Source organism: Jaculus jaculus, chromosome 12, assembly GCF_020740685.1.
Source record: "Jaculus jaculus isolate mJacJac1 chromosome 12, mJacJac1.mat.Y.cur, whole genome shotgun sequence".
Lineage (NCBI taxonomy): Eukaryota > Metazoa > Chordata > Mammalia > Rodentia > Dipodidae > Jaculus > Jaculus jaculus.
In genome coordinates this window covers 47,358,496-47,374,637 of record NC_059113.1, presented here as the reverse complement: position 1 = coordinate 47,374,637, position 16,142 = coordinate 47,358,496, and the positions used below count along the sequence as shown (strand labels likewise).

The window sequence follows — 16,142 nt, the reverse complement described above, 5'->3', positions numbered from 1 at the left end:
TTTTTTTTCTTATTTATTTGAGAGTGACAGGCCGAGAAAGGAGTGGGGGGGAGGGAGAGGGAGAGAGAGAGGGAGAGGGAGAGAGAGAGAGAAATGGGCACACCAGGGCCTCCAGCCACTGCAAATGAACTCCAGATGAATGTGCCACCTTGTGCATCTGGCTTATGTGGGTATTGGGGAATCAAACTCGAACGGGGTTCCTTAGGCTTCACAGGCAAGTGCTTAACCACTAAGCCATCTCTCCAACCTATGGCTTATTGTTAAGATACAGGTTATTTTGGATGAAGGGCCTACACTACTTTAGTATGACTTCAGCTTAACTTATTACCACTTACAAATAAGATCACGTTCAAAGGTCCTTGGGATAGGAACTGCAATTTATGAATGTAGAGGAAACACGGTTCAAACCATAGCAGTCCTTTAAAGAGATGACAAGTTGATATAAAGTCACTATGCTACTCACTGCATCCTGCAGATGTCATTCATTTCCAATCACTAGCTATATCTCACAGGTGCTAAGATATATTTCTATTAACTGGACCGGGCCTTCCTTATTTCCATTATTGCCTATCTCTTCTGAAGCAGCATGATGGTGAAGGAACATTGTTAAGAAAGCAGCTTCACTACCTAGTGTCAGAAAACCCAGGCTGTGCAGCTCTGTAACTGAGCTGTTCTTTATTCATACCACACACAGCTGAATGTTAGTAAAGACAGTTTAAAAAGACAGGCATTGACATTGTAAAAGTGGCCAGCCTTCCTGATCTCGCTCCAGTGGCTCTTGAGAGACTCAGAGCTATGGTTTTGCAGGGCAGCTCTATCTGGGTGTGGGGTGATTAGCCTGCATGTACTTGAATGCAGTTTTGTTTCTTTCCTGGCCAGGCTTTCTTCTCCTTGAGTCCCTGTCATCCAGTCAGCCAGCAAGTGGCTACTGAACTAGAGATTCATAGCTGACTATTACTGCCTTTTTCTAGTCTTTGTATTGATTCTTTTGTTGCTGGACTTTGAATCTGACATTGATTTCTTTCATCACAGTGGGAAACTCTTCAGTGGTTACCTTGAAGATGTCTGCTGGTGCCCCCTTACCTTCTGCCCCAGACCCTTCCTTCTTTTCCCTCATGTTTTTCTCTTTCCTCTGATTTGCACCTGCATTATGAAATACAACTAAGACGAAAAATTTCTATTAGTTTCTAAATTTTCAAGATTTTTTTCTTCTTTATTTTCTTTCCCATTTAGATGTCAAATTTTAGTATCTTTAAGTTTGATATCTGTTATGGGTTGAAATATCTTCCCTCTACCAAGTTATGTAAGTTCTCATCCCACTATGCTACAGTGTGGCATTGCTTATAAACAGGGTCACTGTAGAGATAACAGGAAGAGATGAGTAGGATAGGCTCCTAATTTAAAATTTTTGGTTTATTTTTATTTATTTATTTGAGAGCGACAGACAGAGGGAGAGAAACAGAGAGAGAGAGAGAGAGAGAGAGAGAGAGAGAGAGAGAGAGAGAGAGAGGGAGGGAGAATGGGCGCCAGGGCCTCCAGCCACTGCAGACAAATTCCAGATGCATGCGCCCCCTTATGCATCTGGCTAACGTGGGTCCTGGAGAATTGAGCCTCGAACGGGGGTCCTTAGGCTTCACAGGCAAGCGCTTAACCACTAAGCCATCTCTCCAGCCCAGGCTCCTAATTTAATCTGACATGCTATTACAAGAAGACAGCCATGTAAAGACATGGGGGAGCATACAACAGGACAAGGATGGCAGAATGTGGTGTAGTGTGCCACATACTAAGAAGTGCCATGGATCATGGACAAACCAGCAGAAGCCAGAATGGGACAAGTAGGGGCCTGCTATGGATTCCAGAGGGAACCTGGTACTCCTACTGTTGCCTTAACTTTGGACTTGAATGTTCAGAACTGAGAGATGTTAGATTGTGTTTTAGATTCTCAAGTCTATGGTACCTTTCTGGACATACCAGCCCTGGAAACTGATCCAGGAAGTGTGGGTATTTGGCAAGATGTGTCTGGCAGTTTCCCTTGAGAAGCTTTTGTGAGCCTGTTAATGATATATATTTTTTTTCTCCTATCTTACTAATGGCACTAGGTTCATTGTGCTTGTTTACTTTTATGGATGAGTTACTCAGTTTTTTTGAGAAACCACTGTGTTGTTTTGGGGACGGTGGTGTGGTGAGGGTGCACTCTTCAGAAAGGACTCTCGTTATCTTCCACACAAGAGGGGGTTAGCCCTGGACCTAGATAAATTTGGCATGATTTAAGAATTTTCCCTGATTGTATTGTAAAAAGAGTGAGTTCATGGGCAGGTCAGTTCCCCCTTCAAGGCGCAATTTCTTTGTTGTATTCTCATGTTGACAGGTGTCAGACCTTAGGTGTCATCCACTTTTTTGAAACAATGTCTCCTTACTGGCTGCAACTCACCAGGTAGTCTAGACTGCCTTAGCTGGCCAGTGAGCTCTGGAGATCCAACAGTGTATGCTTCTCTAATATTAGGATGACAAGCATAAGCAACTACATCAGGCATTTACATATGGGCACTGGGGATTGACTGCAGGCCCTCTTAGGCTCTCATGCTTGTGTTCTTTCTTTTCCCCAGCACGAATGTCCCTCTTGAATGTATGTGAGCCTTACGTTAACTCTGCAGCTGCAGCCACCATAATACCTGCCCTGAACAACTACAGTGGCCTCTCCTCTGGTCTGCCTGCCTCTATCTCCTTTCACTCCTCTCCTCATAGCACTCAGAGGCCTTTGAAGACCAGAGCTGGCTACTCCTGTGCTTCAAACTCTCCTCTGGTACATTGGGTCTGTGTCTGATTGCTAAGCAGAATGTAAGGCCAGTTCCAGACATTATCTACAAATCTACAGCTCACACCTTCTGGAACCCTCGGCTCAGTTACAGGCAGTTTCCCTTAACTCCTGTGGTCTGTTGTTTTTAATTACAAAAAAAATTGTGCCAGGCTGGAATTCAGTTTCTCTCAGTTTGGATTGCTCCATGGGGCAGGTCGGGTGGGGCTGGTGGTTCTTTTTAACCCAGTGAACAGTTTGGGTCTAAGTTGACTTTGAAGGCATGTTAGCGGTTCTCCTAGCCCCGACTTGCCATTGAGACTTTTCCAGGAGCATGGTTTTACTGCCAGTGACTCCAGAGATGCCCACCGCACACCATCCACCTGCCCCACTAGACTGTAACCTTCCTGTGGGCAGCACCAATGGGTCTGCAACTCCACTCCTGATAGAGTGACAGCACACACCTCCACATTTCCTGCTGTCACAAAATAAAGCTTCCCTCATTTGGACAGCCACTTTTGAAGTAGTTAGCCAATCTCTCTTACTGAGGCTCTGTGGAATTGATCTTCTTGGCTAAGTGCCAAGAAGTCTATCCAGGAGATTGACCCATTGCTATTTCAATAACCCAGGGGAGCCAGATACTTGACTGGCTATCTCAGAAGAAAGGAGTTCAAAGAAGCTTTCTTCCTTCACACTTGCTAATCCTTCTCCCTTCCCCTCCCTGCCAACATGACCCCAACCTTATGATATAAAACCCCTAGCCCAATGCTAGAGTGTCACCTCTTGTTTCCAGAGTCACGCCTGCTGAGATGCAAAGTGTGCCTCTATGGAACACTTCCAATAAAGTCTGATTTCTTTACCATAGAGATTCCTACTTGTTCTGATTTTTTCTAACAATTGTACTATCCAGCATATAGAAATAGGTTCAGGGTCTGCACATTAGATGAATGCTTAAAACACCTCCCCACCGTGAGCAGATATGTGTTGAAGCTTGACTTTGGTGTATGCTACACTGTTCTTCAGCATGAAACTAAAATGGCATTCCAGGTTGCTGGCTGGGTGCAATAGACCTATGCCCTAATTATGTAGCTTATTTCTTAATGACATTACTGAGTTTTGCTGTCACTGATTGACTATGTGACCAGCAGAGGGAGCAGGTGAGTATTATAAATGGATTTGATATTTACAATTTTGTAAGAGTTCCTATCTCATGCACTTTTCTGTTATTTATTTATATATAAAATAATATAATAATAAATATATAAACACAGTGACATATTTATATATCACTGTAGCCCAGGCTGACCTGGCACTCGCTCTCTAGTCCCAGGCTGGCCTCAATCTTACAGTGAACCTACTTTCGGTTGTTTAATTTTTATTGTAGTCAACCAAGACCTTTTAAATACACATTAAAAATGTCATTGAGGGGCTGGAGAGATGGCTTAGTGGTTAAGCGCTTGCCTGTGAATCCTAAGGACCCTGGTTCAAGGCTCAATTCTCCAGCACCCACGTTAACCAGATGCACAAGGGGGCGCATGCGTCTGGAGTTCATTTGCAGTGGCTGGAGGCCCTGGAGCACCCATTCTCTCCCTCTCTCTCCCCCTTTCTCTCTGCCTCTTTCTCTCTCTGTCACTTTCAAATACATTTTTTAAAATGTCATTGAAAGGCATCAGGTTTTGGGATGGGGAAGAGGAAGAAGTATAAGTCTTCTATTACAATAGCTTTTATGCCTTAATAACCTTTTCACATTTTCTTTTCTTGAGAAAGACAGATGTCAGGAATGGCTATAAATGTCCTCTCCTTACAGTCCCTGCCCAGTTTACTTCCTCTTATTTCTCTTTTGTTTCAGTCTTTCTTTGACATCAGCCCCTTTCCTGGAATGAGAACATTGGGGAAGTGTGATTTGTTTCCAGGGAGCACCAATAGCAGATGAAAGGCTGAAGGCAGAGTTTCAAAGAATAAAGCAGAGTATCCAGGGCAGATAAGTAGGAGGCCTGAGATATTGTGAGACAACCAGGATTCATAAGAAAACAAGGATGAGAGTATTTTAATATACTTAAATACAAACTAGATAGATAGATAGATAGATTTTATACCCAACTATTTATCATAGTTGTAATATAGTTTTTCAAGAATTACTTTATATCCATGTAACTCCATAATCAAGCACAATTTCCCACAGGAAAGCTTTTTTCATGTTGAGCCAGCCAGATGGATGAGAATACCAAAAAGGGTTCATGTGCCTTTTTTAAAATTCTTTTTTAACATCTTTGACATAAGCAATTTTATTTATGCTAACCTATAACCTAGAATGATAATATATCTTAATGTAAATATTCCATATGACATTTTTATCTCTTTTTAAAAAATGTTTTCAATAATTGAGATAAAAAATTTATAAATTGAGATGAAACAAAGAGTGATTTAGATGGCACTAAGCCACTTTCAAATGAAAATTTACCCTGTGAGAAATTTAAACAGTTCTATATTAGAATGATCATGACAGAGAGGCTGGTTGAGGCTTCTCAGAGGTACTAGAATCTGAATTCTCTATAACTTTGTGGAAATGGATTTGGGAACACTTGTGTAGGATTATAGCTAATAAACTCACTTCAAATCTCCAATGAAATATGTGTCAAAGAATATATTCTATTTGACCCAACTCAGGTCATGGATGAAACAGGTATCACTGACAAGGGCCCTTTCAGGAAAACATTTAGCCTGTCTTCCTACATAGAGAAAATAGAACACAGGGTTACTGGCAAATGTGTTGTCAAGCAAAAGCATAACCCACTGTTCGAGAATTTCACTCACTGTCCTTAGGAAGCTGTGCCTCATGTTTTAGCCTTTCTGACATTTGTTTCTTGATGCGAAGATAAAATATCCCACAAAAAAACATTAGAATGAAAATATTTTAAAACCAAATAGCATTTGAGGTAGCTTTATACAACAGGAAAATCATGTATGCTAAAAATTCAAGGATATTTTCTTGGCTATTTTCCAAGTTTCTAGAAAATAATAAGTCCTCTCTTACAACATCTGAATATGACACACAGTGTGGCTGTAAGAGAAAGAGCTGCGAGGCCAGTGCTCTGCCAGTTACTGGCTATGCACATTGTAAACAAGTTGAAGAGCTTTTAAATTTCTTCTAGAAAAGAAATCTGTCCTATCTGCATGTCACTCAGACATGATTTCACATTAAACACTCAGATAAGTTAGAGAAGTACTTTTAAAATTTAACCTAAACAAGAATGCCAGGCATCCAGCTGTCACATGACTGTAAAGACCCTGCCCTCAACAACACACAGGCTCTCTAGCATATGGTGCTGTGGTTCTCTGTCACACACAAATCACACAGCTGCGATGAGGATGATAACTAAGAGTGACAAGAGCCAATGCTGTAGAGCCTGTGGTCCTTTAACATAGCTCTCCATCTACCCAGGGAAGAGAACACAACGATGATGGGCGGAAATGGTTTTTTTCCCAGGAAAGGAAGTGGCCTCAAAACACATCTGGCACAAGGTCTTTATTCTCCTTTGGCAAGTCGAGAAGGGTTTTAACAAAATATTCACTTCCTAACCTCTCAGAGAGGTGAACTCTGTGGAGCCAGTGCCCAAGTCTAAGCAGATGACTTTACTGTACTCTAAATATACTAGATTGGATTTTATACATCATATATATGTTTGCTGTATATGCTATGTATATATTCTCATTGTATATATGCATATATATAATGTATATGCTTGCTATATATATATTTGATTTATATATATGTAAATTATTTTATGTCATATTATATATGTAAATTTATTTTATCATATATACAGCAAGCATACATGAATGCATATACACATATACATACATATATGCAATGAGAATATATACATAGCATATACAGCAAACATACCTAAATACACACACACACACTTCCAATGAGAATAGGAAGTTGGGCAAAACTAGCCATCACAAAGATTTCAGGATGCCTTAACCCTAACATGCTGTGTATCTAGGACAAAGTTGAAGCAACAAGTAGAAAAGAGTTATGGCAGCCAGAAAAGCAAACGTATAGGTACAAAGGATGTGTGCAGCTCAATGATATATTTAGATCTCTGCTAGAGTTCCAGGGGTTCTGGACTGGCCAGGTTAGTGACCACTTGATTTACTACATGCACCTATTAACTAGTTTGCATCTTCAGTCCCATGCACGAATGACCACAGATCTGCCATACTGACACAATCTTGGTGAGCATTCACACACCACTCAGCAGCTCAGCTCCGGTAGCCCAAGGCCACAAAGACTCTGGCTGTAAAATGGAATCTGTCACTAGGAAGCATGTGGGCTGAACAGAGGTGACAGCCAGTACCAAATGGCAAGTCTCCATGTTTTCCAGAGGAAGTTGGATTTTGCCATGTTAAAACAGGGATAAAAATTACTGTTTTTTAAATTCTCCTTAGAATAATTACCATTAGTGAAAAACAAAAACACATGGGTATACTTGGCTGGCAGAATTCTTGTCTTCCTACCTGAGCCTTGCTTTTCTCATTGCTGATAGGGACAGAAGCTGCCGTATGTGTTTATGCATGTGTGTGTGTATTCTTTTACGCTGTCATAACAGTGACTTCAAGGGGCTTTCCTCTGATGCTTTTCTCAGCTTCACGGCTAGAAATTATCACACAGCATTCCAGATTCTGGGTTCCATACAAGTCTTATGAAGTGGCATTTTGTGCTCTTGACATTTTTGCCAGTGGTCATAGTCTGCCTCTGTGATCTCCAAATACAGTTCACCATAATGGAGGAGGAACGAGGCATGTCAAGGAATCATTCATGGGTTCCTGCTTTTAGAAGGCTGCGATATTCTCTCCCCACTCTCTTTTCGTGGTTGCTTCCTTGGTGGAGTAGTGAAAAAAAAAAACAAAAAACTTTTTCTCTGACAAGTTTAATGTCTATCCCCTGCAAACTGAACATTAAGTTGTGTATATAAACATGTACACTAGTTCCTCCATTCTAAAGACGCCAAGGGCAGCAGGAGAGATGGCCAAGATGTCTCTCCATTGTCTCCCAGACCCAGGATGCTAGGCGCCCGATAGTCTTGAGTGCCTGTCCATCTGCAAAAACACAGTGTCCTAGCTTCACTTCTTAGGGTAATTCAGAACTAAGCGTTCCTCATATACCAACATGGCACTTTCCAAAATTAAGGCCACACTGGCTAAAAATGCCTGCTCCAGTCACTGTGCCTGGGCCTGCAGATAGTCATGACTTTGATGAATGAGGAGAGTGGACTCACTGCTCCTGGTGGGGATGAGGACAGGAAACTGGCTCAGGCAGACTGCCCATCCTTGTTAAACACAACCCTAGAGGGAGGGAACTATATGCATGTCAGTGTCTCAGCACTCTTGGAAGTTTTGGATAAGACAAGATTTTGCAAAGTGCCCCTTATGGTGTATGGTCAGGGCTTTACCCAGTGGGGTAGCACTCCCACAGGTCAAGTGGGAGGGCTCACTTGTACCCAATGATCTGACCAAGGGCAGAATGACTTTACTGACATGTTGCCACCTGACTCACTGAATAACAGTAGAAGCCACATGGGCTTATTCACAACTGCTATTGGGCATTGGTGATGTGGGAGCCATCCCACATTTTACTGATTGAAAGCAGGCATTCTTGGTGTCAGAGCAAATGATCTGCTGGGTGACCTGGGACCTTTGGAGGCTTATGACCACTCTAAGCCCATGGTCCCATAGCAGGGGATTGTTGTGACCTTTGACCAATGCTCCTGGGGATGTGGAGGGGGGTAGAGGCCACATCCCAGAGAGACCCTTAGCTTTTACCAATGTGTTGGGGTCTTGGCTCAACAGGGTCAAATGACACCAAGGGGCTGTGGTGAAGAAGGGTCTTTGTAATGTGAACTACTTACTTTGGGGAGTCTTTCTGATGTCATCAAATGGCTTAATGAGAATGTGAGACAAATCTACAAAGGATTAATGAAGCCTCTGAAGTTTCAGCTGTTGACATGCACTATGGGCAGAAAACAAACATCATTAGGAAAACAAATAGCTCCCAGAACAGCTGTTCCACACAACTGTTAGGGAAAGGGGGAAAAATGGTCGGGCAGGCAGGCGGGCAGCTTCTGAAAGCCTGTAATATTCCCCAGCTTGTGTCTTCTTCTGCCTTCATCTATCCTGTCAGCAAGTGATGGAGGAAAAGCCACGCCTATGACAAATAAACAGCTAGGAGAACCACAGTGAAGCCCTAATGTGTTGAGTCTTTAACCCCAAGCAATGGTAGGGGCCATGGACATTTCCTAAGCAACTTGAACAGGTACATTTATTTATAAATCAGGCAGAATAGGAAACATTGACCCTTTCAGTCACTGTTGGCCACCCTGGGGCAGCATCCTGTGAAGGCCTCCTGTGGGGCATTTCGATGGTGGTCAGTGAGTACAGCATACCTAGGGTTCTGACATCAGGCCCTTTGCATGTCTTTCCTGCTTGTGCCATCTGTCCTACATTTCCCTTAAAATTATTTATTTATTTATGAGAGAGAGAGAAGAGAAAGAGGCAGATAGATAATGAGTGCACCAGGGCCTCCTGCCACTGCAAACAAAATCCAGACACATGTGCCACTTTGTGCATCTGACTTTATATGGGTACTGGGGAATTGAACCCAGGCTATCAAGTTTTACAAATAAGTGTCTTTAACTGCTGAGCAATTTCTCGAGTCCAACCTGCAATATTTTTGTCACTCACTCAGCACTTGCTTACATTGCATTTACATCCAGCTTCCCAGTGGCACTTTCATTCCGAGCCTGCCACAAGTCTTTTACCCTGGCAGGCATCTAAGTGCATCAGCGCTCACAAGATGAACAGATCAGCAAAGTCCTCTCTTTCACATTGCTTGTGCCCTGCACAGTGAGTGTTCTCATTGACCATGTCCCATCTCCAAGGCAAGTGCCTTCAGGTGCTAACTCATATGCTCATATGTGTGGGTGTGAGCCACTAATGATTCTGATGTTCTTTAGGTTGTGGGCTTATTTGTGCACACATACGTGTGTAATATGATGTATGTAATGCATACACATGTATGTGCAGATATATACAGGCACCCTGTGTACATGCATGTGGAGGCCAGAGGAAAACATCAGGAGTCCTCCTCTTTTTGCTCATCTGCTTATTTCCTTGAAACGGAGTCTCTCACTCAACCTAGAGTTGCCATTAAAAAAAAAAAAATATATATATATATATATATATATATATATTTATTTATAATGAACTCCAGATACATGGGCCACCTTGTGCATCAGGCTTTACGTAGGTACTGGGGAGTCCAACCTGAGTCCCTTACATTTGCTGGAAAGCATCTTAACTGCTCAGCCATTTTTCCAGCCCTCAAAAATTTTTTAACTCAGCAAGCCCCACTGATTCTCCAGTGTCTGCTCCATCCCCCTCACCCACCAGGTTTGGGGTTATAACAGTCTCCTTGGGTACTTAGGAACTAAACTCTAAGTGTTCTTGTTCTTATGCAGAAAAAGAAAACTCTTAACTGCTGAGCCACCTCCCCAGCCCCCTGGTTTGATTTGAGTCAGGGTCTCACTCTGTAGCCCAGGCTGAACTAGAACCCACTATGTGGTCCAGGCTGGCCTCAACCCTTCAGCAACCCTCCTGATTCAGCCTGTTGAATGTTGGGATTACAAGAGTGTAGCACCATACTGGGCATTGACTCTTATACCCTTATATGTTGAAAATGTACCAAAAAGATAAGTTTCATGAGTAGGAAATGACAAGAAGCTCACACTTCAATTTTCCATGAATACAGCCATGCTGGTGCACAGCTGTGCTCATGGGTGAAGAGTGGTCCAGGGATGGTGACTGTCCTGTAGCTGCATTCATGAAGGAAGGATGTCCACAGAGCTGGAGTATCCATTGTCCAACTCCTCACACAAACATTTGTCAATCCTGGTCTATACAGAATTCCCTATGACTCTTCACTTTGAATAATGTCCATCTTAGAATCTACAAAAAGCATCTCCTTCCATGTTCTGAGTGGGATGAGTGAAGACAGTATCCCTGTCAAGTGCATGGAATTCAGGCTTAGTATCGCCAAGAGCAGGTATCAATTCATTCTATGTATGCTCACATCCCTTTGTCTGTGGGTCTACTTCCCTACATGCCCTTGAGCTCCTTCAGGTCAGAAGCCCAGATGTGAGTCTTCACAGTTATGCCCAGCAGAACCTGTTCCTTTTCTTTTTAAAATATTTGTATTTATTTATTTGCAAGCAGAGAGGTGGGGGTGGAGAGGAAATGGGTGCACTAGGGTCTCCAGCTGCCGCAAATGAACTCCAGATACAAGCACCACTTTGTGCATCTGGTTTTACATAGGTACTGGGCAATTGACCCAAGCGCCTTAACCACTGACCCATCTGTACATACAGCCCAAACCTGTTCCTTCTTATGAAACCACTCCACTTTCCTGGAAGACAAGTGAGTGACTCCTAAAGCCACATATACAATATTAATGCCTTCAAATATGCTTTCCAGAACAAAAAATAGAAAAAATTTACAACTCAATGTTCCCGCCTCACACATAATTAGAGAAGAACAGAGAGTGATGAGTTACAATGGAGAGAGAAAGCATTTCCACTTAATAAAAGAGCCTAATATTCTAATATAACTATATGATTAAGTTATGCCTATTATTGCACACCACCATAATCTGAACCACTTTACAAAGAAAGAATGGTTGCCATTTTACATGTAGAGAAATGAAGGCTGAGAGGAGTCTGCCTTTGCTGAAGCCACATAGTACCCAGGCTCATATTTAAGACCCAGCATTTTCCTCTGAGTTGTAGTGAGTGGGGATGTCTTATTTACTCTGATCCCTTAGAGAAGATCATGGATCCAGCTCATGGTAAACTGAACTCCCTCTAATACTTACAGTCCCTCCAGAGCTCCAGTTCTTTCTGGCTGTACTGAGCCCCAGGACCCTTTAGGAATTTATGGAGCCTCTGAGCCCCTTCTCAGAAGATGATACATCAAACTTTATTCAAACAATACTAAGATCTAGGGGTATGCCCAATGACAATGCAGTGCAGAGTAGAAGTAATTGCTTGAGATGTCAGCAAGATATATATGATTTCTACTGCTGAGAAAGTGTGGGTTGTTAACTACTGATAAGAAAAAGCTGTTTTTCAGTTACAGTGTGGTAAAAAATAAAGACATGTTCTTTTCATGGGCCCCCTGGGTTCTACCCATGGACCTCAGAATAAGGACCCAGGCAGCTAGTCTATTTATTGTATGGACTTTTTTTTTTTTTTTTTGAAGACATAGTTAGGTCACCTGAAACCAGAGAGCACGAAAATATAACTCACTATGCAAATTTCAGATTCACCTACACTCTGGAGTCCTAATTCTTACTTCCCCTGTAAGTCCATCTTGCATAATGTACAACAGTATTTGGCTTTCTTGAGTAGATTCTGTTCATGAAGTCAGCGTACCAGAAATTATGCCACTCATGGGGCAACTGCCCTTGAGCACTGAGATATCACCAGATGACAGCATGGCTCCCAGCTCTTTCCCTGCGCATCCTGGGACTGGTGAGGCAGTGCACTGCTAATCTTTGAAGTGTTAAGTTTTAGTTATTAAAGGAAGTAACTTACAGGATTTAAGGAGACACAGAACTAGAAGTCTTGGAAGTTAGTGAAGCCTCTTTTATGGATATAGCATTTAAAGGTTAATTAAAAAGTGGAGGTAAGCCGGGCGTGATGGGGCATGCCTTTAATCCCAGCACTCGGGAGGCAGAGGTAGGAGAATTGCTGTGAGTTCGAGGCCACCCTGAGAATACAGAGTGAATTCCAGGTCAGCCTGGGCTAGAGTGAGACCCAACCTGGAAAAACAAAAACAAAAACAAAACAAAAAAAAAACCAACAACAACAACAAAAAAAAAAAAAATGGGGGTGATCTGCTTGAATCCAACAAATGGGACTAATTTGTTTAATAACATGTTACAGGGCAAAAGTTCTGATACAATAAAGGAAAGGGCTATGTGTTCCACTCTCAGTATACTTTTATTTAAATTCTAATTATCTGTTGCAACTTAATATACTTTAAATCAGTCCACAATGGGTATTTAAGTGGAAATTTTGTTTTAAAGAATAAACATGCCAGAGCTCAGAAACAGACTTTGCTAGCACGTATGGCATAACTTAGCTGACAGTTAAAACTTCAACTAATACTAATGTAATTCTTTTCCCTTTGAAAAGGCAGAGTTTACAAGAACCAAACATCTCCCTCTTTATTTGTAATAACAAAAATAAACTGAAGTCTTGACATATTTGTAGCATTTTTATTCCTAAAGGAAAAAACAGGAACTTTCATTGTGCTTTAAAATTAAAGTGATTACCTCAGTCTGCCAGCTTAGGCCACAAAATGAGCTGCAGGCAACAGAGTCCCAAGCTCTCTCTAGGAAATAATTAGGGTGGTGCCTGCCTGTGACACACACAGGGGTCCTGTGTCTGATCCACTCCCAAAGGGCTTCTGTAGTGTCCAGCTCTGCGGGGATTGCTAGCTTGTGGCTCTGATTTTTCCTGTTTCCGAGCTAGTGACCCCCTCCAGGAAGACAGCACGTGAGCCAGGGGGCGGAGCAGCTGGCTACACATGTCTGGCTGCCCTTATCAACTTATCATATAAGGAAAGGAAAGTGATTGATTCGGATACTGACACTGTCGAATCTGGGGAAGAAACGAAGAGTCAGGGGAGCTGGTCAGGAAAGCCAGGGCAGCCCTCCAGAGTGAGCAGCACTGTTCTTCCCCCAGCAGTGTGACAGCTCACTGAGGACCCCGGGAGAAGACAGCATTAGGAACTGAGCCTGCTGCAGGGACAGGAGGAAAGGAGGACTCTCACTGATGGACTTGGCTATGCAGCCCAACCCTGCTCTTTAGACAGCAGCTGAGGACTTGGGACTCACATGTGTCTGGAAGTTTGTTGAACCCGCAGTTTATTACCCCAAGAGAGAGAATGTGGCATATTGTTTTCTTTACTTTGGGCTGTGATCTTGTCTTGGCCGCAGCCTACAATAACTTTCGGAAGAGTGTGGACAGCACAGGGAAAAGGCAATACCAGGTCCAGCACGGGCCCTGCAGTTACACGTTCCTGCTGCCAGAGACGGATAGCTGCCGCTCTTCCTCCAGCCCCTACATGTCCAATGCTGTGCAGAGGGATGCGCCCCTGGACTATGATGACTCAGTGCAGCGGCTGCAGGTGCTGGAGAACATCATGGAGAACAACACCCAGTGGTTGATGAAGGTAGGGAGCCAGGCTGGCTCTGGGAAGAGAGGAGCAGGGAAGAGCAGCCCAGGACTGCAGGCAGTGGTTGAAAGCACCCTTGAATGAAGGATCATTTCTTTTGTGTGTGGGGAGGGGTGGGGGTGGTGGTAATCCTGGAATGAAGACTGACAAAAGGCATTTGCAAAGAATGTCTGAATCTGTTCAGAAATCTCTGAGTTGGGAATCTTTATTAGTGAGCAGGGGAAGTGCGCTTCCCTGCAGATCTTGTAGACTGCTTTGTGTGAGTCTATGGAGCTGGGTGATACCCACTGCCAGGACCTTGCAGCGGGTCGTGGGCAACTGAGGGAGACAGTGAGCAGGGCAGCACGGAGCCAGGAAAAACGTGACAATCATGCTAATTACTGACACTTAATGGGCAGAGTCAAATGCTTTACCAATTTCCTGAATTTCTTTACGAAAATAGATCTTGACTCTTGGTAAAAGAGAGGAAATTAAATAAAGCTGACCTTATGTTTCTCAGAATCTCAGGGCTCCACTGCGGAGCGCTGGCCATCTGGAAGGGGGGTGTATTTTGCAAGTGTCTCAAAGGTGCTGCAGCCCCCATTTGGTTCCAGGGAGAAGCCCTGAATGCGTCCCCATGCGGGACTGTTATGTTCCAGCTATGCCATGCCGGAAAGGTCTGACAGCTTGTTCTCAGGGCTTGTGATGATCCCTCTTTCATGGCCTTTTTATAGACAGCGTAACCAAAATAAGATATTGAAAGTTCTGTTTTTCTTTCACAAATGATCATTTTCTACAAAACCCCAAATGACCCTGAAATTTTCTTTATATGAAACATATGTATTCCACAGGAAGTTTAAACAAAATATGAGAGCACCAGATGAATCGCTGAACATTGTAGCAATGACATTACATTCTGATATTTATATGGTAGAAGGTGGTTGCTGAAACCCATGTAAAATCTCTACTAAGCCAGGCGTGGTGGCACACGCCTTTAATCCCAGTACTTGGGAGGCAGAGATAGGAGGATCGCCATGAGTTAGAGGCCACCCTGAGACTACATAGTTAGTTCCAGGTCAGCCTGGGCCAGAATGAGACCCTACCTCCAAATAACACAATAACAACAAAACTACCAAGTTAGTGAGCTTCATTCAAAATGCTTCTCTAGAACAGCATCATTTTTTTTTTTTTTTCCTCTGTCTTCCACTTCCCCGTAAACTTTTGGTTAAGACACTTTATCTTAAATCTCAGGATTGGGATCCTAATCTGTTTCTCATTAGTACAATACCTTTAGAGAAGAGGCAAATGAACCCCGAGTCTAAAATGAATGAGTGTTCCCATGGAGAAAGAGGTTGTTTAAAATCAAAGAACAGAAAACAACACAAACCGCCCAAAAGACCCATCACACACAGATGATGTGACAGACATGTCCTGGGAAGTGTCTATATCTCTTTCTGGGTACTTTCTCCTGGGTTTTCCCCTTGCTAACATGTACTCTTTTTAAAGTTTCTACACTCACAGCTGTGCACCTTCTACCACCAGCTTCAAAGTGTGCAGCTACACAAGGCCCCATACCTGGCAGGCAAAGTGCTTATCTTTCCACGTCTTTGGGATGGATCATGCTCACATTCAAGGACCTCCCACATCCTCCCAGGTGGGGTTGGTGGGTGGGTGGGGAGGAGAGTTGTCCAGCAGAGGGAGGAAGGCACATTGATCTAGTAAACACTCTAATCTGCCCACTACCAAGTCCTCTGTAAAGATAAACAGCCAGGAAAAGTAAAAGAATGTTTTGCCCAGGGCAAGGCTGTATATTCCTGTGATTTCATAAGAAAGGCTTGGGTTTCCTTCTCAGACAAACCAAGCTCTCATGGGGCTTCCAGACAGTGCTTAGAAAAGGAACATTGGGTGGCCATAATTTCTTCCTTCCCAGGGCTCATTAGTAAATATTTGAACAGTAACACAGTGGCGTTTCAAAAGCCCTTCTTCAGCTTTTGAGCGAACCATCACCAATGGTGACTTCATTCTTATCTTTTCATCAGCAGGGCACCTGCTCCTCTCAACACCTGTT

General features: G+C 43.0%; 2 protein-coding genes across 5 annotated transcripts in view; one reads left to right on the top strand and one right to left on the bottom strand.

Annotated features, from left to right (window-relative positions):
• Positions 1 to 16,142, bottom strand: part of Mcph1 (microcephalin 1) — a 248,849-nt gene that overhangs the window by 80,882 nt on the left and 151,825 nt on the right. The gene's annotated exons all lie outside the window — the stretch shown is intronic.
• Positions 13,432 to 16,142, top strand: part of Angpt2 (angiopoietin 2) — a 61,772-nt gene continuing 59,061 nt past the window's right edge. Inside the window, exon 1 of the mRNA XM_004663163.2 lies at positions 13,432 to 14,092. Coding sequence (XP_004663220.1) covers positions 13,805 to 14,092 — 288 coding nt within the window. The 5' untranslated portion in view covers positions 13,432 to 13,804. The remainder of the gene's footprint in view (positions 14,093 to 16,142) is intronic.